This window comes from Ranitomeya imitator, chromosome 4 (genome assembly GCF_032444005.1).
Source record: "Ranitomeya imitator isolate aRanImi1 chromosome 4, aRanImi1.pri, whole genome shotgun sequence".
Taxonomy (NCBI): domain Eukaryota; kingdom Metazoa; phylum Chordata; class Amphibia; order Anura; family Dendrobatidae; genus Ranitomeya; species Ranitomeya imitator.
Window position 1 is genome coordinate 661,847,128 of NC_091285.1, and position 25,466 is coordinate 661,872,593.

The 25,466-nt window shown below is 44.6% G+C and overlaps 1 protein-coding gene across 1 annotated transcript; it reads right to left on the bottom strand.

Moving 5' to 3' along the window:
* Positions 1 to 1,553: 1,553 nt before the first annotated feature.
* AP1M2 (adaptor related protein complex 1 subunit mu 2) lies at positions 1,554 to 23,470 on the bottom strand. The gene is made up of 12 exons (XM_069767101.1): positions 23,312 to 23,470; positions 21,376 to 21,532; positions 20,552 to 20,619; positions 20,160 to 20,290; positions 16,997 to 17,144; positions 16,788 to 16,914; positions 15,882 to 16,024; positions 15,641 to 15,712; positions 14,667 to 14,825; positions 14,304 to 14,429; positions 6,609 to 6,684; positions 1,554 to 2,377 (listed from the first exon to the last, which is right to left on the bottom strand). Exons 1-12 carry the CDS (start codon positions 23,351 to 23,353, stop codon positions 2,355 to 2,357), a joined length of 1,272 nt encoding a protein of 423 aa, XP_069623202.1. The 5' UTR covers positions 23,354 to 23,470; the 3' UTR covers positions 1,554 to 2,354.
* Positions 23,471 to 25,466: the final 1,996 nt, after the last annotated feature.

Sequence of the window (25,466 nt, forward strand, 5' to 3'; positions counted from 1 at the left end):
CATTCTCCCAAAACTCCTCTGGATCATCCAAATGCTCTCTAGCAAACTTCAGACATGCCCGGACATGTACTGGCTTAAGCAGTGGGACACGTCTGGCACTGCAGGATCTGAGTCCATGGTGGCGTAGTGTGTTACTTATGGTAGGCCTTGTTACATTGGTCCCAGCTCTCTGCAGTTCATTCACTAGGTCCCCCCGCGTGGTTTTGGGATTTTTGCTCACCGTTCTTGTGATCATTCTGACCCCACGGGGTGGGATTTTGCGTGGAGCCCCAGATCGAGGGAGATTATCAGTGGTCTTGTATGTCTTCCATTTTCTAATTATTGCTCCCACTGTTGATTTCTTCACTCCAAGCTGGTTGGCTATTGCAGATTCAGTCTTCCCAGCCTGGTGCAGGGCTACAATTTTGTTTCTGGTGTCCTTTCACAGCTCTTTGGTCTTCACCATAGTGGAGTTTGGAGTCAGACTGTTTGAGGGTGTGCACAGCTGTCTTTATATATTGATAACAAGTTTAAACAGGTGCCATTACTACAGGTAATGAGTGGAGGAAAGAGGAGACTCTTAAAGAAGAAGTTACAGGTCTGTGAGAGCCAGAAATCTTGATTGTTTGTTTCTGACCAAATACTTATTTTCCACCATAATATGCAAATAAAATGATAAAAAAACAGACAATGTGATTTTCTGGATTTTTTATTCTCGGTTTGTCTCCCATAGTTGAGGTCTACTTATGATGTAAATTACAGACACCTCTCATCTTTTTAAGTGGTGGAACTTGCACTATTGCTGACTGACTAAATACTTTTTTGCCCCACTGTATATAAGGGGACAATACAAATATCTCGCTGAGGATCTGTTTATACCAAGGAAGGTGACGGGCACAAGGGGGCATTCTTTGTGTCTGGAGGAGAGAAGGTTTTTCCACCAACATAGAAGAGGATTCTTTACTGTTAGGGCAGTGAGAATCTGGAATTGCTTGCCTGAGGAGGTGGTGATGGCGAACTCAGTCGAGGGGTTCAAGAGAGGCCTGGATGTCTTCCTGGAGCAGAACAATATTGTATCATACAATTAGGTTCTGTAGAAGGACGTAGATCTGGGGATTTATTATGATGGAATATAGGCTGAACTAGACGGACAAATGTCTTTTTTCGGCCTTACTAACTATGTTACTATGTTACATTTCTAAGCAGCAGCTGGCTGTTATTAGACTTTGCTGACTGTTGAAAAAGAAAGAAACTCCTCCTTACTTCACAGGCGTCACTGTTAATTATCCTTCTAGAATTGGCCATACTCCCAAACACACCCACGCCAAGGATTATTAAAAGTTTTCAAATGCCTAAAAGAACAATTACGGTATATCAATATAGTCAGTTTGGAACTGGAGGCGCCATTTCATTGGAGTCTATGGAAAATGTAAGTCATTTCAGTGGTCAGAAGCGGTACTGCATTTTTTAAGAAAAACTTGAAGCTACACTTCTGCCTCACAGGGCTGATGAATTTTTCACTTTATAAGGTAAGCAACTGGAAAGCTACAAATTAATAAGCACCCTGGATACAGTTTACTGAGAGACAGCGTTTATTTTTTTTTTACAGAGAAGGAATATAGTAAATGTAGGAAATTATCAACGTGAAACAGATAAAACTTATGACTATTTACAAAGATTTCTTTTGGAGGAGGAGGAGGTTGTCCAAACACTAAAGTAGGGAATCCCATCAAGGAAAGTGTTAAATTCAATTCACTTTTAATTGCTAAATTCCATGTAATTGCCGTCGGCGGATCCCAACATTCTCATATACCGAGCGCTCCGATACGACCAGACAGAGGATTTTTCATATTAGGACGACCTTTAAGCTCACACATCCCCTTCCTAAAGATCCCAAACTGCAGATTCAACGTCTTTCCCCCATCATTTACCCAAATCTAAATAAAATTATATAATTATTTTAAGAATTATCTTTAAACAGAGCAATTTTTTTTTAACTTAAAACAAAAATTTAACATACGAATAGAAACTTTGGATTTTTTTTTTTAAGTTCACACACCTCTGTGTCAATACAAGACCTGAAGGTGGCACCGTACATCTTATGGTCCAGTCATTAGTGTCCTCAGCAGGTACAGGTTTGCCCCCATTACGACCAGAGATACTCTGATCTGAGGACCCTTCTCGGGATACAAGCTATTGCCTCCAGATCACAACAGTCCTTGCCACAATCTTATTTTTTTTTTCCGATGCTTGATTTTCATACTATAAAGACTACAAAAGGTTTTTTTTTTCCCCTTCTCTTCATATGAGAAGTGTAATACAGGCCGTAGACAGGAGCACCTCACACACGCCTAAGGAGAGATTCTTGGTCACGATCAGTTTGTGCGGAGCTGGTAATCTACAAAAGAAAAAAGAAAAAAATTGCAAATGGAGCTTAGCTGTAACACCAGATGGCCCAAAAGGTGGCGCCGTTTCCTGGTTTTGGACAATTCCCTCTAACCCTGCTGTTGTCTTCGGTCTGGGGAGACCTATTTTGAACGTTGGTATTTTTTTGGAGTGTTCAAGATGCGGTTCTGAAACTTGTGGTTGGTTGACTTAAATGAGGATGGGTCGGTCGGCCACGGGATTCAGAGCCACATCTTGAATATTGTAAAGAAAATTGAAGTTCAAGGTCGGTCGTTTTTGACCGAAGACAACAGCAGGGTTTTAATAAAGGTTTGTCAGTTTTCCAGAATGTATTAATTCCTCATGATTTAAGCAGAACATAGTTTCCTAGAACTGTTGTCTTGTTCTTCTGTTATTCTGTCTGAAAAATGGAGGAATAAACCGACAACTGGATGTTGGCATCCAGGGCCAGCGTCAGCACCCGGCGCACCTGGGCAAATGCCGGGGCCCTGGGGAGAGAGGGGGGCCCACTCATGCTGTCATAGATACAGCTGAGAGAGCAGAGCAGGAGAACATGCTCTCTCCGCCCACAAAGTCACTGCTGGCTGCGTTCTCTTAACCCCTATGTGCCAGCTCTGACACAAGCATCTTCTCACTCAGTCAGTGCAGCCAGGCAGGCACACATAGGGGTTAAGAGAAGGCAGCCAGTGTGACATTGTGGGCGGAGAGAGCACATTCTCTGCTCTGCTCTCCGCCCCTGGCTGGCTGCAGGGCTGAGCTGAACTTATCAGGCAGATTCCGGAGGAGCTCCTACCAGTGCCTGAGTGAGTGCAAAGGTATCCAGCAGTGATTGCAGTTGGTCTTATGGCTCAGTCTGCTGCTGTCTGTCTCCGCTGCCTAAACATGTGGGTGATGTCTGGAGGAGCAGCTGGTGGGGTGCAGCCTGCAACCTGCAGCCACCCAGCTCTCCCAGAATACATGCATGCTGCACCAAACCTGCACCAGTGGGGTAGGAAGAAGCTTAACCCCTTCCCATCTGTATGAAGGTTGTTGCTGAACCTTAAAGATAACAATCCGACCCGCATAAATGGGGTTAACCAGATGCCAGGAGGAAGGGGAGCTGCTGCCATGGATAAATCTGAGCTGTGGGCTGTACGTTGGGGCCCCGTGGCCCCAGGCTGGTGACTGGAGGGACTCTGCCCAGTGCTGGCATGTGGGTGATTTCTGCTCCAGAGTCTCAGCTTCCCTCCTCCAGGTCACACTGTGCAGTCACAGCAACATTGGTTGTCTCTGTCCAGGTCCCAGCAGCTGCCACTGCTCCCACCAAGGACATGGCATCACTTAACCCATCCCCTGCAGCCACCGGCAACAAATCCACATTATTCCTTGATTAAATCAGGTTCCAACAAAATAGAGGAGCAGACATTTCCTGCTGCCATTAGGGTCCGGGAGGGGGTGACCTGTGACATTGGCTGCCCTGCTACTCTGTAGTGGGGGGTGACAAGTGTAACATGGGGTAACGATGACAGAGAAATGCACAGGATAATAGTGAGCGCGACAGAGGGCAGTGTATGGTATGGAGCAGTCAGAGGGTGGGCTGCAGGATTCCCCCATACTGTACATGACTGCTCTGGACAGGGAGGCGTTTAATGAGCTTCTAATGATGGGGCACTAATTGGGTCATTAGGGTTTGTGGAAAGGATTCAGCATCAGGTCCCTCATTAATGCCCGAGCAGCCTGTTACTTTGTAGCACAGATCTGTTGGGGCCGCAAAACCAAACAACGTTGTTTATGTAGAAAAGTCTTTGTTTCATAGAAAAACTCAAAGCAGAAAAGATTTTCTGATACAACAACGCCCTGCTCACGACACTGCACAGCACCTTTCCTGTATATATACACTCCACAGCACCTCTCCCCCTGTATATATACACTGCACAGCACCTTTCCTCCTGTATATGTACACTGCACAGCACCTTTCCTCCTGTATATGTACACTGCACAGCACCTTTCCTCCTGTATATATACACTGCACAGCACCTTTCCTCCTGTATATATACACTGCACAGTACCACGCCTCCTGTCCTGTATATATACACTGCAGAATTTACAATAGCTGTCACTCATGTAAGAAGTAAAATCTGGCATTGTACTATACATTTCTCTGCCGTATCTGTGCAACATAAATCGGGGTATGTGTTAAAGGGGGGGGCCCACTGAGACTCTTTCGCCCGGGGCCCTCGAAAACCTGGAGCCGGCCCTGTTGGCATCCCCCTCGGGGGTCAAATACTTTCAGCCTTGTCAGTTCTGGGCAAGTTGTGCTCAACTGTAGACGGATATCTAAATTCAATTACCGTACATCCCTTTTTGGGCTGATTCTCTCTTTGGGGAGGCATTGTCACCTCTTTAGAGCAAGCTTCACCTCATGCCTTTTTTTTTTTCTTGCTCTGAGGGGACACCTTGGCCCTTGATCTTGGAATAACAGGCAAAAGCTGTGACCAAGACCTGAGTGACCGCCCGTCTTATACAAGGGCACTCCGGTCCACTAAATTGGGAACTTCGGTCCTAGAGTGGTTCTCCATTCCACTTTTGCTCAACAAGATGGGGTAGTCTAAACTGTGCTGTTATGGATCAGCGGGGGCGGGCTTAACCTCATCTTTAGACCACACCTCTGAGGGCTTCCCAATGTTTTTTCTACTAGGGCCTGATCATCCAGATAGCGATGGTAAAAAAAAAAAATTGACTCGAAATTAAAATAATTTTTACTCAATTTACTTTATTTTAATAACTTACCATACTCCTTCTGGGGCTTATTTTAAATTAAGAAATTACCTTGTAAAAAATAAGGGGGTGCCTCGCAGTTTCAGAAGCACTGCCCTAGGGGACATTATGTGCCTGCCGCAGAAGAAGGATCATATCCATATTTTCAGTATATATGCACAAGTATTTAACCCCTTAAGGACTGGGCAGTTTAGTTTTCTTCCAAGAATATAAATTATAAAATATATATATATATATATATATATATATATATATATATATATATATATTTTTTTTTTTTTTTTTTTTTTTTCTATACTTCCAGCCATGTAGCCTTATGAGTTTTGTTTTTGTTTTTTTGCAGGACAAGTCGTACTTTTGCATGACACTATTCATATTACCATGTAATGTACTGGAAAGTAGAAACTGAAAAAACTTTACAGCATTTACCAACCTGGTTTAATTACATTTAGATTTTGAGTGACCGGACTTTTATGGACGCAGCGATAATCTTTATTATAAATTGGGAAACAATTCAAATTTTTATATATTTGTTTTAAATACTTTTTCCTACTTTTCACTGTATTTGTTCATGAACCTGCGATCAACGGATTGCTTGTACTATATACAACAAAAACCACAGTACTGCGGTGTATAGCGCAAATCATGGTCTCCTACGGATGCCAGCCAGAAGGTGGCGTTCCCAGGAGTATAGTTATGACAAGCAAGGGGGTCTTCAGCAGACCCCCAGCCATCATGGCAAGCCATCACCACCATGTGATCTAAACGCTCATCAGCGCTCCTGTGACAAGAATAGAGCGCCCCTTGGGACATGTGCTGTCTATGACAGCATTTAACAGGTTAATAGATGACAGTTGGTGCCTGTAAAGTTCTATTGAGGGAGGAGCTAGAGGCCGACACAGACGAGCGGGGAGGAGCTAGAGGCCGACACAGACGAGCGGGGAGAAGCTAGAGGCCGACACAGACGAGCGGGGAGGAGCTAGAGGCCGACACAGACGAGCGGGGAGGAGCTAGAGGCCGACACAGATGAGCGGGGAGAAGCTAGAGGCCGACACAGACGAGCGGGGAGAAGCTAGAGGCCGACACAGACGAGAGGGGAGAAGCTAGAGGCTGACACAAACGAGGGGGGAGAAGCTAGAGGCCGACACAGACGAGAGGGGAGAAGCTAGAGGCCGACACAGACGAGAGGGGAGAAGCTAGAGGCCGACACAGACGAGAGGGGAGAAACTAGAGGCCGACACAGACGAGAGGGGAGAAGCTAGAGGCCGACACAGACGAGAGGGGAGAAGCTAAAGGCCGACACAGACGAGAGGGGAGAAGCTAGAGGCCGACACAGACGAGAGGGGAGAAGCTAGAGGCCGACAGACGAGAGGGGAGGAGATAGAGGCTGACACAGACGAGAGGGGAGAAGCTAGAGGCCGACAGACGAGATGGAAGGAGATAGAGGCCGACAGACATTCACATACCTCCGCTTTGGGTTATATATCTGACCCATGGAAGCGCTTGGTATCCACTTTTTTCAATAATTTTCATGTAACGAACCTAAAAAAGGAGAAGTATAAATAAAATCATAACGACACACATAATAGGCAACTTTCCACAACGCCAATGAATGTGGATGGCTTATCCCTAGTTGGACTGGCTCACAGGAATAAACAGTGGTCCAAAAAGTTCACTTTACCACATAATTAAAGCAGGACATGCACCCACACGGTGGGCCCCAGTCACATGTCCTCTGCAGGACTTAACACTAGTCCACCTGGACCCTTGGCCCGCTCCTCTAATCTACCCGCACTGACAGCCCTGACAGCTCAGTGGACTGCATTACATCCTTGGTGGTCAGGACTGATGCGACGGTGTCAGCCTTCTCATGATCTGATCCGTGTCCCATCCCTTAACCCCTCTGTGACCTTAGACGTACTATCCCGTCGAGGTGCCCTGGGCTTATCTGACCCTGGACGGGATAGTACGTCATAGCCGATCGGCCGCGCTCACGGGGGGAGCGCGGCCGATCGCGGCCGGGTGTCAGCTGCTTATCGCAGCTGACATCCGGCACTATGTGCCAGGAGCGGTCACGGACCGCCCCCGGCACATTAACCCCTGGCACACCGCGATCAAAGATGATCGCGATGTGCCGGCGATGCAGGGAAGCACCGCGCAGGGAGGGGGCTCCCTGCGGGCTTCCCTGAGCCCCCCGCAGCAACGCGATGTGATCGCGTTGCTGCGAGGGTCTCCTCACCTCCCTCCCTGCTCGAGCCCCGGATCCAAGATGGCCGCGGATCCGGGTCCTGCAGGGAGGGAGGTGGCTCACAGAGCCTGCTTAGAGCAGGCACTGTGAAGGCTGCAGCGCTGCATGTCAGATCAGTGATCTGACAGAGTGCTGTGCAAACTGTCAGATCACTGATCTGTGATGTCCCCCTCTGGGACAAAGTAAAAAAGTAAAAAAAAAAAATTCCAAATGTGTAAAAAAAATAAAAAAAAATATTCCAAAATAATGAAAAAAAAAAAAAAATATTATTCCCATAAATACATTTCTTCATCTAAATAAAAAAAAAAAAACAATAAAAGTACACATATTTAGTATCGCCGCGTCCGTAACGACCCGACCTATAAAACTGTCCCACTAGTTAACCCCTTCAGTAAACACCGTAAGAAAAAAAAAAAAAAACGAGGCAAAAAACAACGCTTTATTATCATACCGCCGAACAAAAAGTGGAATAACACGCGATCAAAAGGACAGATATAAATAACCATGGTACCGCTGAAAGCGTCATATTGTCCCGCAAAAAAAGAGCCGCCATACAGCATCATCAGCAAAAAAATAAAAAAGTTATAGTCCTGAGAATAAAGCGATGCAAAAATAATTATTTTTTCTGTAAAATAGTTTTTATCGTATAAAAGCACCAAACCATAAAAAAATGATATAAATGAGGTATCGCTGTAATCGTACTGACCCGAAGAATAAAACTGATTTATCAATTTTACCAAACGCGGAACGGTATAAACGCCCCCCGCCCCAATAGAAATTCATGAATAGCTGGCTTTTGGTCATTCTTCCTCACAAAAATCGGAATAAAAAGCGATAAAAAAATGTCACGTGCCCAAAAATGTTTTCAATAAAAACGTCAACTCGTCCCGCAAAAAACAAGACCTCACATGACTCTGTGGACCAAAATATGGAAAAATTATAGCTCTCAAAATGTGGTATTGCAAAAAATATTTTTTGCAATAAAAAGGGTCTTTCAGTGTGTGACGGCTGCCAATCATAAAAATCCGCTAAAAAACTCGCTATAAAAGTAAATCAAACCCCCCTTCATCACCCCCTTAGTTAGGGAAAAATAAAAAAAAATTTATTTATTTCCATTTTCCCATTAGGGCTAGGGTTAGGGCTAGGGTTAGGGCTAGGGTTAGGGCTAGGGTTAGGGCTAGGGTTAGGGCTAGGGTTAGGGTTGGGGCTACAGTTAGGGTTGGGGCTAAAGTTAGGGTTAGGGTTTAGATTACATTTACAGTTGGGAATAGGGTTGGGATTAGGGTTAGGGGTGTGTCAGGGTTAGAGGTGTGGTTAGGGTTACCGTTGGAATTAGGGTTAGGGGTGTGTTTAGATTAGGGTTTCAGTTATAATTGGGGGGGTTTCCACTGTTTCGGCACATCAGGGGCTCTCCAAACACGACATGGCGTCCGATCTCAATTCCAGCCAATTCTGCGTTGAAAAAGTAAAACAGTGCTCCTTCCCTTCCGAGCTCTCCTGTGTGCCCAAACAGGGGTTTACCCCAACATATGGGGTATCAGCGTACTCAGGACAAATTGGACAACAACTTTTGTGGACCAATTTCTCCTGTTACCCTTGGGAAAATACAAAACTGGGGGCTAAAAAATAATTTTTGTGGGAAAACAAAAAGATTTTTTATTTTCACGGCTCTGCGTTATAAACTGTAGTGAAACACTTGGGGGTTCAAAGTTCTCACAACACATCTAGATAAGTTCATTGAGGGGTCTAGTTTCCAATATGGGGTCACTTGTGGGGGGTTTCTACTGTTTAGGTACATTAGGGGCTCTGCAAACGCAATGTGACGCCTGCAGACCAATCCATCTAAGTCTGCATTCCAAATGATGCTCCTTCCCTTCCGAGCCCTCCTATGCGCCCAAACGGTGGTTCCCCCCCACATATCGGGTATCAGCGTACTCAGGACAAATTGGACAACAACATTTAGGGTCCAATTTCTCCTGCTAACCTTGGAAAAATACAAAACTGGGGGCTAAAATATAATTTTTGTGGAAAAAAAAATATTTTTTATTTGCATGGCTCTGCGTTATAAACTGTAGTGAAATACTTGGGGGTTCAAAGCTCTCACAACACATCAAGATGAGTTCCTTAGGGGGTCTACTTTCCAAAATGGTGTCACTTGTGGGGGGTTTCTACTGTTTAGGTACATTAGGGGCTCTGCAAACGCAATGTGACGCCTGCAGCCCATTCCATCTAAGTCTGCATTCCAAATGGCGCTCCTTCCCTTCCGAACCCTCCCATGCGCCCAAACGGTGGTTCCCCCCCACATATGGGGTATCAGCGTACTCAGGACAAATTGGACAACAACTTTTGGGGTCCAATTTCTCCTGTTACCCTAGGGAAAATACAAAACTGGGGGCTAAAAAATAATTTTTGTGGGAAAAAAAAATTGTGTTTTATTTTTATGGCTCTGCATTATAAACTTCTGTGAAGCCCTTGGTGGGTCAAAGTGCTCACCACACATCCAGATAAGTTCCTTAGGGGGTCTACTTTCCAAAATGGTGTCACTTGTGGGGGGTTTCAATGTTTAGGCACATCAGTGGCTCTCCAAACGCAACATGGCGTCCCATCTCAATTCCTGTCAATTTTGCATTGAAAAGTCAAACGGCGCTCCTTCCCTTCCGAGCTCTCCCATGCGCCCAAACAGTGGTTTACTGCCACATATGGGGTATCAGCGTACTCGGGACAAATTGGACAACAACTTTTGAGGTCCAATTTCTTCTCTTACCCTTGGAAAAATAAAAAATTGGGGGCAAAAATATAATTTTTGTGAAAAAATATGATTTTTTATTTTTACGGTTCTGCATTATAAACTTCTGTGAAGCACTTGGTGGGTCAAAGTGCTCACCACACCTCTAGATAAGTTCCTTAGGGGGTCTACTTTCCAAAATGGTGTCACTTGTGGGGGGTTTCAATGTTTAGGCACATCAGTGGCTCTCCAAACGCAACATGGCGTCCCATCTCAATTTCTGTCAATTTTGCATTGAAAAGTCAAACTGCGCTCCTTCCCTTCCGAGCTCTCCCATGCGCCCAAACAGTGGTTTACTGCCACATATGGGGTATCAGCGTACTCAGGACAAATTGGACAACAACTTTTTGGGTCCAATTTCTCCTGTTACCCTTGGTAAAATAAAACAAATTGGAGCTGAAGTAAATTTTTTGTGTAAAAAAGTTAAATGTTCATTTTTATTTAAACATTCCAAAAATTCCTATTAAACACCTGAAGGGTTAATAAACTTCTTGAATGTGGTTTTGAGCACCTTGAGGGGTGCAGTTTTTAGAATGGTGTCACACTTGGGCATTTTCTATCATATAGACCCCTCAAAATGACTTCAAATGAGACGTGGTCCCTAAAAAAAAATGGTGTTGTAAAAATGAGAAATTGCTGGTCAACTTTTAACCCTTATAACTCCCTAACAAAAAAAAAATTGGTTCCAAAATTATGCTGATGTAAAGGAGACATGTGGGAAATGTTACTTATTAAGTATTTTGTGTGACATATCTCTGTGATTTAATTGCATAAAAATTCAAAGTTTGAAAATTGCGAAATTTTCAAAATTTTCGCCAAATTTCCGTTTTTTTCACAAATAAACGCAGGTACTATCAAAGAAATTTTACCACTATCATGAAGTACAATATGTCACGAGAAAACAATGTCAGAATCACCAGGATCCGTTGAAGCGTTTCGGAGTTATAACCTCATAAAGGGACAGTGGTCAGAATTGTAAAAATTGGCCTGGTCATTAACGTGCAAACCACCCTTGGGGGTAAAGGGGTTAAAGGGAGGGTGCCGTGATTTTAGTTTTTGTATTAATAATTATTGATTATATAATCAATTATTTTTAATACAAAAGTAAATGTAGTACTTTAATACTTTTTTATTTATTCATTTTTACTTTTGCCACTGGAGGCCGCCATTTTCATTAGTGTGGGTGTAAGTGTCTGGGCACGACACTTGCACACCTCACTTACGGCAGCCATGGGCATAGGAGCCAACAGTCGGGCTCCGACGTCACAGCTGTGAGAGGAGATCGCGGCCATTTTGTTTTTTTCCTCTATCATCGCACACACAGCTCAGTGTGTGCGATCATAGCAGGAGCTGCCAGGGAGAAGCTGCTGCTGGGAGCGAGGTCCGGGGTGAGTATCTGCAGCCAGGAGCTGTGATTGCAGCCTGTACTTAGTTTTACAGTACAGGCTGCAATCTCTGCTCACTGCCGACCTGTTCAGAGCAGAGCAGGGAGATCGTCACACTGCTCTGCCCTGAACATGACTCAGCACTTCCTGGAAGAGGACTGAAGGTAAGTACAGAGGTTTTATTTTTTTATGCATCTACCACTGCTACCGGTCCCTATATACCACTGCTACCAGCCCTTATATACCACTGCTACCTGCTCCTATATACCACTGCTACCAGCCCCTATATACCACTGCGACTAGCCCCTATATACCACTGCTACCAGCCCTTATATACCACTGCTACCTGCCCCTATATACCACTGCTACTAGCCCCTATATACCACTGCTACCAGCCACTATATACCACTGCTACTAGCCCCTATGTACCACTGCTACCAGCCCCTATATACCACTGCTACCAGCCCCTATATACCACTGCTACCAGCCCCTATATACCACTGCTACCAGCCCCTATATACCACTGCTACCAGCCCCTATATACCACTGCTACCAGCCCCTATATACCACTGCTACTAGCCCCTATATACCACTGCTATCAGCCACTATATACCACTGCTACCTGCCCCTATATACCACTTACCACTGCTGCCTGCCTCTATATACCATCTACGACTGCTGCCTGCCTCTATATACCACCTACCACTGCTGCCTGCCTCTATATACCATCTACCACTGCTGCCTGCCTCTATATACCATCTACCACTGCTGCCTGCCTCTATATACCATCTACCACTGCTGCCTCTGTCCTGTGTAGCTAATCTAGTCTTGTGTAGCTAATCCTGTCCTGTGTACAGTATCACACAAGATAGGATTAGATACACGGCGCAGCACAGTATCACACAGGACAGGATTAGATACACGGCTCAGCAGTCAGTATCTAATCCTCTCCTATGCACTCCTCTCCCCCCTGCGTGTCTTTCCCCATTGTGGTTTATTATTTTTGTTGTGGGAGATGAGGGAGTCGAGGATTATGCGTTCGGTATGGTATAAAAAAGATTAATAAAGGACTTTATTCTGGCCGAGTCTTTATTTACAATACATGTGAGATCTATGTGGCGGCATTATGGGTGATCTATATGGCGGTATTATGTGAGAAGCATATGGTGGTATGTGAGAACACTGGCGGTATTATGTGTGATCTATATGGTGGTATGTGAGAACACTGGCGGTATTATGTGTGATCTATATGGCGGTATATGAGAACACTGGCGGTATTATGTGTGATCTATATGGTGGTATGTGAGAACACTGGCGGTATTATGTGTGATCTATATGGCGGTATTATGTGAGAACACTGGCGGTATTATGTGTGATCTATATGGCGGTATGTGAGAACACTGGCGGTATTATGTGTGATCTATATGGTGGTATGTGAGAACACTGGCGGTATTATGTGTGATCTATATGGCGGTATGTGAGAACACTGGCGGTATTATGTGTGATCTATATGGTGGTATTATGTGAGAACTGTATGACAGTATTGTGTGATCTATTTGATAGTATTGTGTGTGATCTATATGGCGGTATTATGTGAGAACACTATGGCAGTATTATCTTCAGAAAGCGGACCCATTCTATGGTGGTTCTGGCTGAGCACCTGCACGCGGGTCTGGGGTAATAGAGGGGGCAGCATGACCTCCAGTTAGGTGCAGTCAGGGCTGGTGAGGCAGCTGAAGAGAGGGGTCTCATTTTTATCGTTACTATATGGCTACATTTCCTTCCCAGCGTCATCCCGGACTGCGCCTGTCGCCTCGCTTTCACACATTGCCAGGACAGGATGGGGAAGACAGGATCTGAGGAGGGGAATGGGGTCTGCATGCAAAGTCTGGATCAGACCAGGCCATCAATCCGCAGAAATGTTTCCTGGATTTCTGTGGAGCAGATGGTCCATCCATGTGTGTAAAAGACAGCGCCCTATGTACAATCCCTGGCTGCTCCGCATACCGAACAGGTGGCCCCTATAGACCAGCACACTGCTCTCCTGAAATACTCTGTGCTGCTGTCACCCTGCTCCCTCCACCACATATCTCCCAGAATCCTTGGTGCCTGCCATCCTCGGTGACTGTCTACTTGTCAGTATAAGGCTGCCTTCACACTATTATTATTTGGTCAGTATTTTACCTCAGTATTTGTAGCCAAAACCAGGAGTGGGTGATAAATGCAGAAGTGGTGCTTATGTTTCTATTATACTTTTCCTCTAATTGTTCCACTCCTGGTTTTGGCTTACAAATACTGAGGTAAAATACTGACCAAAAACTGATAGTGTGACGGCAGCCATACTCTGCAGTCACCAACAAAATGGCTGCTCACTGGGTTCCTGAATATCATCCTCTCTAATCCCTTAGCAAACACCCATAAGGGGAGGAGAGGAGACATCACACACGTCAGCAGACTCCGCCCATAATTACTGCAGTGCAGTAATGTGAGTTAGTTGTACACTAGGTTTTTCTGAAATTTCAGCAGCTGCTCCCCCTAGTGTTGAAAAGTGGAAATTCCAAAACTTTTCAAATTATTTTTCATATTTTACTAAATTATAAACAAATGATAATATTTTTTAAGAAAATGTAATCATTAATTCTTTACATTTTTACAATTTCTGAAAAAAAAATTTTTTTGATGGCACCTTCCCTTTAACACTTGTCCTCTCCGTTTTTTCACTAAGTTGTCAGACGCCACCTACCTGGATTCCAGATACTGTGAAATAAGGAATTTCAAACTTGACGCCGATTGGGGGCTTTCCTTCTAACTCTTCTGTCTCCACACTAGGTAGCCCGAAGTGTGCCCTCATCAAATACTCCTTCCCACCCTGCCGAATAATGACAAGATATTAGACTTAATTGTGATGGACCAACAAAAAGTGGGCCCGGGGGCCCCAGCACATATATATGACATCTACTACTATAATGCTGGACTTTTGATAAAGGTGCACCAGGGGTGAGAAGAAGAGACATGGACAGTGGAGACTTCACCCTTTAGGATCCCACAGATATAAACCAGCCGGCACATCAGACAAGAATGAGTCACTTTTCTTTGTCTCGCTCACCGGAAACGACTTGATCGTCCACACAACCACATTTTTCTCGGGAACATATTTCGCACTCCCCACACTGGTCTTGAATTTCGGAGAATCCGCATCACTTGGAACAGGAACGGAAATCTCCACGTTGTTCGCCACTGACTGTTTCTTAAACTGACCCTTTGCCTGACAGAAGAGAAACAACAATTCTACATGCCATCCCAGAAATAGAGACAGGAAGAACCGCAAGGTTATCACATGACATGTCACATAGCTCCTCCCCCGACTGTCATGCTCCATGTCACATAGCTCCTCCTCCCTGACTGTCATGCTCCATGTCACGTAGCTCCTCCTCCCTGTCATACTCCATGTCACATAGCTCCTCCTCCCTGACTGTCATGCTCCATGTCACATAGCTCCTCCTCCCTGACTGTCATGCTCCATGTCACATAGCTCCTCCTCCCTGACTGTCATGCTCCATGTCACGTAGCTCCTCCTCCCTGACTGTCATGCTCCATGTCACGTAGCTCCTCCTCCCTGACTGTCATGTTCCATGTCACATAGCTCCTCCTCCCTGACTGTCATGCTCCATGTCACGTAGCTCCTCCTCCCTGACTGTCATGCTCCATGTCACGTAGCTCCTCCTCCCTGTCATACTCCATGTCACATAGCTCCTCCTCCCTGACTGTCATGCTCCATGTCACATAGCTCCTCCTCCCTGACTGTCATGCTCCATGTCACGTAGCTCCTCCTCCCTGTCATGCTCCATGTCACATAGCTCCTCCTCCCTGTCATACTCCATGTCACGTAGCTCCTCCTCCCTGACTGTCATACTCCATGTCACATAGCTCCTCCTCCATGACTGTCATACTCCATGTCACATAGCTCCTCCTCCATGACTGTCATACTCCATGTCACATAGCTCCTCCTCCCTGACTGTCATACTCCATGTCACATAGCTCCTCCTCCCTGACTGTGGTCCTAAGTTTCATCAGCTTTACCTTCACCATGATTTCCAGTCGACTGTGACTGAACTTCTCTATGACGGACTCAATCCAAATCAAAGGTTTGACCTGCAGGGTATAAACGTATAAATGTCTGACTGGACATCATATGGTAACCTACAAGACACCTGCCCAGACGAAAGTGCATGTGTTTGGGGATACAGGTCAGGAGAGATAACTATCTGATGTGCATGGCCAGCTTTTGGGGGAAGAAAAAAAAAAAAAAGTGCCCAGGTACCTGTGTATTCAGACGGTAAGACATCAGCTCAAAATCACCATCCGGAGGGATAAATGAGATGGTGCGATCATTCTCGAAACGGGAAAGACGGACGCACTGGTGGAATTTCACATCTTCAAGCTCCACGGTTTTATTCTTATTACCTAGGCATCAAGCATGGCTTAATCTAAATATGACAGCTGCATTAAGATTTACCTCCGATTAACAAGACATTAACAATTTTGCCCCATTTTCCTTGTTTTTCCCCTCCGTGTTGCAGCACGTTAGCTCAGTGGTTAGCACTGCAGCCCTGGGTTCAAATCCCACCAAGGACAACATCGGCAAAGAATTTGTATGTTCTCCCCGTGTTTGCGTGGGTTTCCTCCGGGTTCTCCGGTTTCCTCCCACATTCCAAAGACATACTGATAGGGAATTTAGATTGTGAGCCCCATCGGGGACAGCGATGATAATGTGTGCAAAACTGTAAAGCGCTGCGGAATATGTTAGCGCTATATAAAAATAAAGATTATTATTTATTTATAGCTGCCTGTAAAAGGAGTTAAAATGAACTCACTGATGGATTCTAAGTTAACAGGTAGTTTGAGGCTTCCCCCACCTCTTCTTAGCAGATTTATGACCACATCAAAGTTTGGCTCAATCTAGGTTTTCTGTGGTCATAAATCCACATGCAAGTTCAGCGAAGGACAGATAATAAAAGTTATAAACTCACTGTCAGAATAAGCTCACTGATGGATCCTCAGTTAACTTATTCTGCAGCCAGCCGGGAAACAAAGAGCCTGTAGAAACCAAACAGTGCAATTTTTCTATATGAAACCAGATATCAAAAATAATTGTTAGGCCAAAATACAAACATAAAAAAGAAAAGGTCCCAGAAACTGTTCATTACGCCCCTAGACGGGTACTCACGTCCGGTAAGCTCGAAGAGGACTCTGTCATTCAATCCGAGCCTCAGCTCTGGCATCCCGGAGAGGAAGACTTTGAGTTTCACACTTCCCACGATCTCGCTTAGTAGAACGCTGCCATTACTGTTCACCTGAAATACAACCGTATGTGTTTTTTCTCATTTCGTCAGGTTCCCCCCTAAGATGAGGTCTGGAAACAAAACAAAAACTCACCAGCAAGTTCACAGACTCGATCACATCTATGAAGACCTCGTTCTTCTTGTACTTTAGTCCCTCAGATCTCCAGGATACTGCATTGGTCACAGTGGTGGGGACTCGAGACTTGGCAGTTTCTAGTTTGTTTCCTTGTTGTGTTATGTATCTAGACCAGAAGAAATAAAAATGAGGGATGGACAAGAAGACAACCTTGTGATGACCCTATGTCTATGCCTCGGGGGCGAACATATCATTGGTGCAACCTGGACAGAGGCCCAAGGAGGTGAGATTAGGAGGCCAATTTCCATCTCTAAAGCAGGCGAATTGTGCATCATGATGAGCTATAGGGCTTCAAAAAGCCAAATACTGCTCTTCCATAGGGGGCGCTCTCCTAACGGTCCGCTAGCGATATGCCTCACCTATATACAATGGTGTAACAAGAGTCCAATGGGCCCAGGTACAAAATTTGAACCTGGGTCCCCACCTGCATGTTGGTCAGATGGATGGGCCCTTGTAGTGTTTTAGATATTATAAAAGACTTACATATTCACCCTCCATGTAATGTACATTGTCCCGGGCCCCTTTCTGTAAAAATGTACGTTGTCCCGGGCCCCTTTCTGTAATAATATCCTGTGTCCTGGGGTCCTTTCTGTAATAATGTTTGTTGCCCCGGGCCCTTGACACAATGAACCTCACCTTCCGCTACTTTCACGCACATGGCCAAAAGTAGTGTCTCCTTTTTTCACACTACATAGCCATCATGCCCACATGACCTCATTGGGAACACCTGTTAATGTGCAGTTAGACATTCTCCGCTCTCCTCAGAAGACTTTCTATAAGATTTTGGAGGTGTCTGTAGGAATTTGTGACCAATGACCCTAAAAATAATTTTTGAGGTCAGACCCTGAGGCTGGGGGTTGGTATTAGATGGGGATTGTGGTAAGGGAACTGTTCAGACTAGTTTTTCCCATCCCAAACTCATCACCCCATGTCTTTATGGACATTGATGTGTGCAATCATACAAGGTCTTCCCCAAATATTATCACAAACTGAAAGTGTCAGTCATATAAAATGACAGACACACTCCAAACTCTCCAGCCCCGACGCATGCCCCAGGCAAGCCCTCCGGCCCCGACGCACGCCCGAGGCTAACCCTCCAGCCCTGACGCCCTCTAATGATTGAAGGCTGCCTGCAGATGCTTGTCCATCGAAACCCATGCCTTAAAACTTGAGGTGGACAGTTTTTTGTGACGATGTCACTTCTGAAAGAGCTCTGAACTCAATTCAGCCACCTCACCGTCACTAAACTCCCAGTATTTGACTATGGAGAGGACATGGCTGTGTGCTTGATTTTATCCCCAGGGTAGAATAAGCGATGCTGAAACACATTAATAGGGGAGGAACAGATACTTTTGGCCATGTAATGTACCATATACAGGTCCTTCTCAAAAAATTAGCATATAGTGTTAAATTTCATTATTTACCATAATGTAATGATTACAATTAAACTTTCATATATTATAGATTCATTATCCACCAACTGAAATTTGTCAGGTCTTTTATTGTTTTAATACTGATGATTTTGGCATACAACTCCTGATAACCCAAAAAACCTGTCTCAATAAATTAGCATATTTCACCCATCCAATCAAATAAAAGTGTTTTTTAATAACAAACAAAAAAACCATCAAATAATAATGTTCAGTTATGCACTCAATACTTGGTCGGGAATCCTTTGGCAGAAATGACTGCTTCAATGCGGCGTGGCATGGAGGCAATCAGCCTGTGACACTGCTGAGATGTTATGGAGGCCCAGGATGCTTCAATAGCGGCCTTAAGCTCATCCAGAGTGTTGGGTCTTGCGTCTCTCAACTTTCTCTTCACAATATCCCACAGATTCTCTATGGGGTTCAGGTCAGGAGAGTTGGCAGGCCAATTGAGCACAGTAATACCATGGTCAGTAAACCATTTACCAGTGGTTTTGGCACTGTGAGCAGGTGCCAGGTCGTGCTGAAAAATGAAATCTTCATCTCCATAAAGCATTTCAGCCGATGGAAGCATGAAGTGCTCCAAAATCTCCTGATAGCTAGCTGCATTGACCCTGCCCTTGATGAAACACAGTGGACCAACACCAGCAGCTGACATGGCACCCCACACCATCACTGACTGTGGGTACTTGACACTGGACTTCAGGCATTTTGGCATTTCCTTCTCCCCAGTCTTCCTCCAGACTCTGGCACCTTGATTTCCGAATGACATGCAAAATTTGCTTTCATCAGAAAAAAGTACTTGGGACCACTTAGCAACAGTCCAGTGCTTCTTCTCTGTAGCCCAGGTCAGGCGCCTCTGCCGCTGTTTATGGTTCAAAAGTGGCTTTACCTGGGGAATGCGGCACCTGTAGCCCATTTCCTGCACACGCCTGTGCACGGTGGCTCTGGATGTTTCCACACCAGACTCAGTCCACTGCTTCCTCAGGTTCCCCAAGGTCTGGAATCGGTCCTTCTCCACAATCTTCCTCAGGGTCCGGTCTCCTCTTCTCGTTGTACAGCGTTTTCTGCCACATTGTTTCCTTCCAACAGACTTACCATTGAGGTGCCTTGATACAGCACTCTGGGAACAGCCTATTTGTTGAGAAATTTCTTTCTGGGTCTTACCCTCTTGCTTGAGGGTGTCAATGATGGCCTTCTTGACATCTGTCAGGTCGCTAGTCTTACCCATGATGGGGGTTTTGAGTAATGAACCAGGCAGGGAGTTTATAAAAGCCTCAGGTATCTTTTGCATGTGTTTAGAGTTAATTAGTTGATTCAGAAGATTAGGGTAATAGGTCGTTTAGAGAACCTTTTCTTGATATGCTAATTTATTGAGACAGGTTTTTTGGGTTATCAGGAGTTGTATGCCAAAATCATCAGTATTCAAACAATAAAAGACCTGACAAATTTCAGTTGGTGGATAATGAATCTATAATATATGAAAGTTTAAATGTAATCATTACATTATTGTAAATAATGAAATTTAACACTATATGCTAATTTTTTGAGAAGGACCTGTAAATGGACCAGTGATGTTCTATTATAAAGTAGGTAATATATGGTCACGGCCCAAACACCTGAAGAAGGTTGTGTTTCGCCATTCCGTACGGAGTGGAAGACTACGTTAGTTACTGGGATCGGAGCTCACTTACTCTTGCAGGATTTTGCTTTCTGTTGTCTGAGGGAACCCAAAATCCATCACCTCATCCAGCAGCTCATAGACTATGACAAAGTTGTCTCGGATGCTCTCTTCTTCCAACTCCTTGAAGTATTCCGTAAAAACCTACGGGAAGAAAACGCCAGACATGTACAAGACGATCGACCTCTACCCAGCTCTGCGCTGGGAGCATCCCGCATGGTTGGTGCCCATGGTATAATGCAATAGCTGTTGTGGAACTACAACTCCCAGAATGCCTGGACGGACGCAGGTGGTCTGGCAGCTTTAAGAGTGTGCTAGGAGTTGTAGTTTTCAAGATGTGACCTCCTGGTGTAAACCTCTTATTCTGTCCTCATCCCTTTCCGATGGTGATACACGATCAGTTACCTCCACTACTTTGTACAGGAAGGAGTAGACCAGAGCAGCGTTGGCATTCTTATTGGTTAAGGCGACCACTGAAGGCAGAGGGTTAAGGACAACAAATCTATCATCTGTAGGTATAAAATTGTAGAAAGGTTAGAAAAACACGGCTACAACCGCCTCCAAGACTTCTCCCGAATATCCCCCATCCTCTGCAATTCCACGCCTCAACACGTCCGACTATCCACCACCCTCGGATCCTTCAGACGGAACCTGAAAACTCATCTCTCCAGGAAAGCCTACAATAACCATTCTGCCGCCTCGCCAGAGAAAACCCCTTTAAGGAGGACCCATTACCAGGTGAAATTAAATTAAACATTTATTTCATACCCCAAACCTCCTCAATTACCGGAGTATTCCACTTTAAACCTTTTTTTTTTTTAATTCAGAAATACCTTTTGTGTAATTCAACCGTTTTGAACCCCAAGATCCAGAAAAGAGTGGACCGTGGCATTTTGTAGAGCCCTAAAATCACTTTGGTGCTGCTGACGGATTTCCCTAGGAAAGAAGATTTTAGATAGAACTCCCCTTTAAGTAACAGACAACTCTAGGTAATTTTACCCCACAGCTATTTAAAAACTGGTATTATGGTACGTTACACCTTCCCCCCCCCCCCCCTCACTGGGCAGGTCCCACAAAATCTCCCAGTCGTAGAATGGTTTCTAATCCATAACCCTCCAGCAGTTGGAAAACTATAACTCCCAGCACGCCGTAACCGTAAAAGGCTGCACTGTGCAATGACATCTACGGGGAAAGAGATCACGTAGCCACACGTCACACATGGAGGATACGGTAGAGGTTGCTGTGTTTGATCCACAAGAAGTGGACCTTCCCGTGAACGAGGAGCGGCGTCAGGTTCCCTTCTTCTTCCCTCTGGACGACCAGCGGCATAAAGTGATCGATCTCCATCATGTTAATGTCCCCCTTATAATTCCGGCAGATGAGGGGCTGCACAAAGAGAGGAACGTATACACGGTTACACGGCGAGGGAGGGGTTCACATACTTACACTCTGGTCTGGAGGGGGCGCCACATAGGAGACCGGGAGTGTTATACACTGAAATATTAGGGAATATCAAGTGATCGCAGGGAGATGTCACCCAAGGGTGTCATAAAGAGAACATCCCATACATTATATAATTTTATTAGTGTGATATATATCATTGTAAAAAAAATAATAATAAAAAAAAAAAAAAAAAAAAATAATATATATATATATATATATATATATATATATATATATATATATATATATATATATATATATATATATATATATATATATATATACATACACACACACACACGGTATATAATATATATATATATATTTTTTTTTACAATGATTATATCACACTAATAAGATGATATAATTGATAAAACATACTTTCATTATAAAAAAAAAAAAAGATTATTACACACACACACACAAATGTGTGTGTAATATTTTTTTTTTTCCACCAAGCTAGAATGTATTTTATAAATGATATATATTTTTCTCTTATATTACTGTGTGTAATGCTAGGGGCAGACATATCATTGGTGTAATCTCTGCAGACACACGGGGGGGCCCCCCAAGAAGTATAGGGGGCCCAATTACACCTTCAAAGCAGGTGAAATTTGCATTATGATGAACTAATGGAACTGTAAAGGGCCAATATAAATAAATAAATAAATAGTGTGAAACTATGTTTTTATTGTGTGTAACACTTTTTTTTTTACACCTTAATAAAATGAAAAAAAAAAAAAAATTATATATATATATTTTTTTTTTCACAGTAATTTTATAAAATGTATTTTTATTATAAATTATACATTTGTATTAATGTGTAAACGTTTTTTAAATAATTTGTACGCACTAATAAAATATTTTAAATAGAAAAAAAAATTTAATTTTTTTTTTATAAAACTATATTTTGTTAGTGTGTGAAAGCATATACAATAATAGTGTATATACACATACAAACATCAGATTATTACACACAGTAGTAAAATCATATATATTTTGTATAATAAGAGTACAATTATATACAGTGTATATTATAGACACAGTTGGAGGGGACATTGGCCGCTGCTTGGTAATTTATTATTATTATTATTATTATTATTCTGCGTGCCGCTGCCATGGGAACCTAATGGACCCTGGAGCTGGTTACACGGCGCGATCATGACGCCACATTGTACAGGTGATGATTACGGTGGTGTTATTACGACACGTAATTTTAGTGCACACGCCATTTTTTGTTTTTTTTTGCCACTCACATTTTATCCATTTTTTCAGTATATTATACAGTAAAATAAATGGTGTCATTCAAGACTACAGCTCCTCTCCCCTCACAAAAAGAAAAAAAAAAAAAAAAAGAAAAAATTATGAAGAAAAGTGCAAAAACAGGAACTGACTCCGGCAGCAAGGGGTTAAAAGTGATGTCACTAGACGAAGAGTAAGTTTGAGCTGGAGAACTACAGGTGTCAGCATGCCAAACACAAGCCTATGTAGTGAGGGAGGAAACGAACACCCTGGAGGTTCCCCTGAGTGCGGCTTGTTACAGCCCAGTGCACATTACGCGTCTGTACCACGATACCGGAGGTTTCCTGCACATTCACCGAGTTAGCAGCTAGTGAACTACATCTCCCAGCGTTCCCACCCAGTAGTCCGGCTGGAGAGCATCATGGGAAATGTAGTCCGGCCGCCGGCTCTGCAGGAAGAGTAGAAGCCCGGGGCACTTACCTTTCCCTTCAGGTCCAGGACGAAGACGGCGGAGGCGGACATGGCGACACCCGGGTGTAATGTGCGGAAAGGGGACAGAGCTGGTCGGAAGCCGCTGCCACTGTGTCAGCTCCTCAATGGCGGCCACCTTCCTCTTCCTGTCTGCACCTGTGTGACGTCACCAGCTCAGGTACGAGCCAGGTGTGGACTTCTTAAAGGAGCCTCCCCCTGCCCTCTGTTACCTGCCGCAGGCACGAGCAGGAGGGGTGCGGTCCCTTTAAATTAGAGGAGTAGTCGCAGGGTGGAGGCACAGGGGCTGACTTTTCTGGTTTTTCAACTGTGACTTATAAAAATGTCTTAGTTTTTGCAAAAAAAAAAACCCCCCAAAACTGAATATAAACCAACTGTGGACAATGTGCAGTGTGAAGTTCCTTGTCATCGCAGTTGGTAGAAATCCACCACAAGTTGGGACAATTGGGGGCGGGAGGGCAAATTGGCAGCAGGGGAATGAAAAATTGTCAACCACCAAATATCTAATGTGAACGACACCTGATAAATCCCCCATTTATGGATGGGGCCGGGAAACAAGTCCAGACTGCGCCCTCTACTGGAGGTGACAGGAAAGGGTCCTCAGGTCAGACTGGCCCACCACAGTCACAGCGAAACCTCCGAGGGGCCTCTGGTGTTTTAAAGGGGACCTCTCACTGGATTTCCTTTGTATTTAAACTGAATCCTTCATCCAATTCCCGCTGCTCCACTGATTCCGGAACAGTTTTTAGTTTTCTTCCGGGCCCCTCCGTTCCAACCCTCAGAAATAAAGATGCAGGTTGTTCCCTCCAACCAGCTGGGCATGTACTACAGAAGTTCTCTACGGGCGTTGCCCTGTTTTGATTGGCCAGAGTAGAAGAAAACACGCCCCCAAGGAGTCCTGTGGTGCATGTCCTGTTAGTTGAAGGGAGCTATTGAACCATTATTTCCAGGAGGCATAACTATGGACGCAGAAGAAAAAGGAAAACTAGGGGCACATATGGGGTCGGGACAAGTGTGAGTCGGATGTTCTCTAAGCCGGCTCTGAGCAATCAATTGTACTCACGTCTTTCAGATGCGAGTAAAAATTGAAGCTCTGACACTTCCGGGTCAGGGAGAGGTCGGCAGCGGGATCAGATTAGCTACTCACGCTGCTGACAATCACTTGCCTGTGCTGTAGTGGAACTGAAGACACCAAAGAATTATTGCAATAGGGAGGGGAGGGATTTGAGGACAAAGTATGGGGAGCGGGGAGAAGGATGCAGACAGTATGGCGAGCAAGGGGAAATGGGTGCAGACACCGTAATAGGACCGATGGAGGGGGAATGGATGCAGACACCATATTGGGAGTAAAGGAGAAGGGGGAAATTGGCGCAGACACAGTGTGAGGAGCAAAGATTTATGAATTTGGATAAAGTATGGGGAGTGAGGAAGGATGGGAGCGGACACAACATGGGGATTGAGGGGGTGGGATGGGTGCAGACAGTATGGGGTGCGGGGAGTATGTATGAGGAAACAATATGAGTAGGGATGGGTGCGGACACTGAGGAGTGGGGGAGAAATGTGAGTAGAGTATGAGGAGCGAGGGGGTTATTGGAAGGAAACAGTATGGGGAGTAAGTGTATGAGGAAACAGTATAAGGGGGTAATGGGTGCAAATACAGTATGGGGATACACAATAGACACAGAATTGGTAATTATGTGAGGAGACTATGAGGGAGGAAATGTGTAGAACTATTGAGAGCAATGGTATGAGACAGTATGGGGGAGTGAAAGAGTACAGAATAGAGATTGGGTAGCGAGGGTGGAGTAAGCAGTATAGTGAGGGGGCAGCATGGGGGGACAGTATGACGAGAATGTGATGAGGGGGCACAGTATGCAGACTAGGCCCTATGGGGGGGGACACAGTGTGAAGAAGGGGTCCAGCATGGAAAGGCGAGGGCTGTGCGGAGGGGCATGTACCATAATAGGGACAGTGCAGGAGTCATATTTTGTGCAGGAAACACTGCAAGAGGCAACTATTTATTCAGGGGCTCAGCGTAGGGCAGATATTTTTATTCTGGAGTATTATAATCATGCTACTATTTTTAAGGGCATCATATGGGGATGTGCTGCAGAAGACCAGAGAAGATGGAGGTCTGCTGACACAA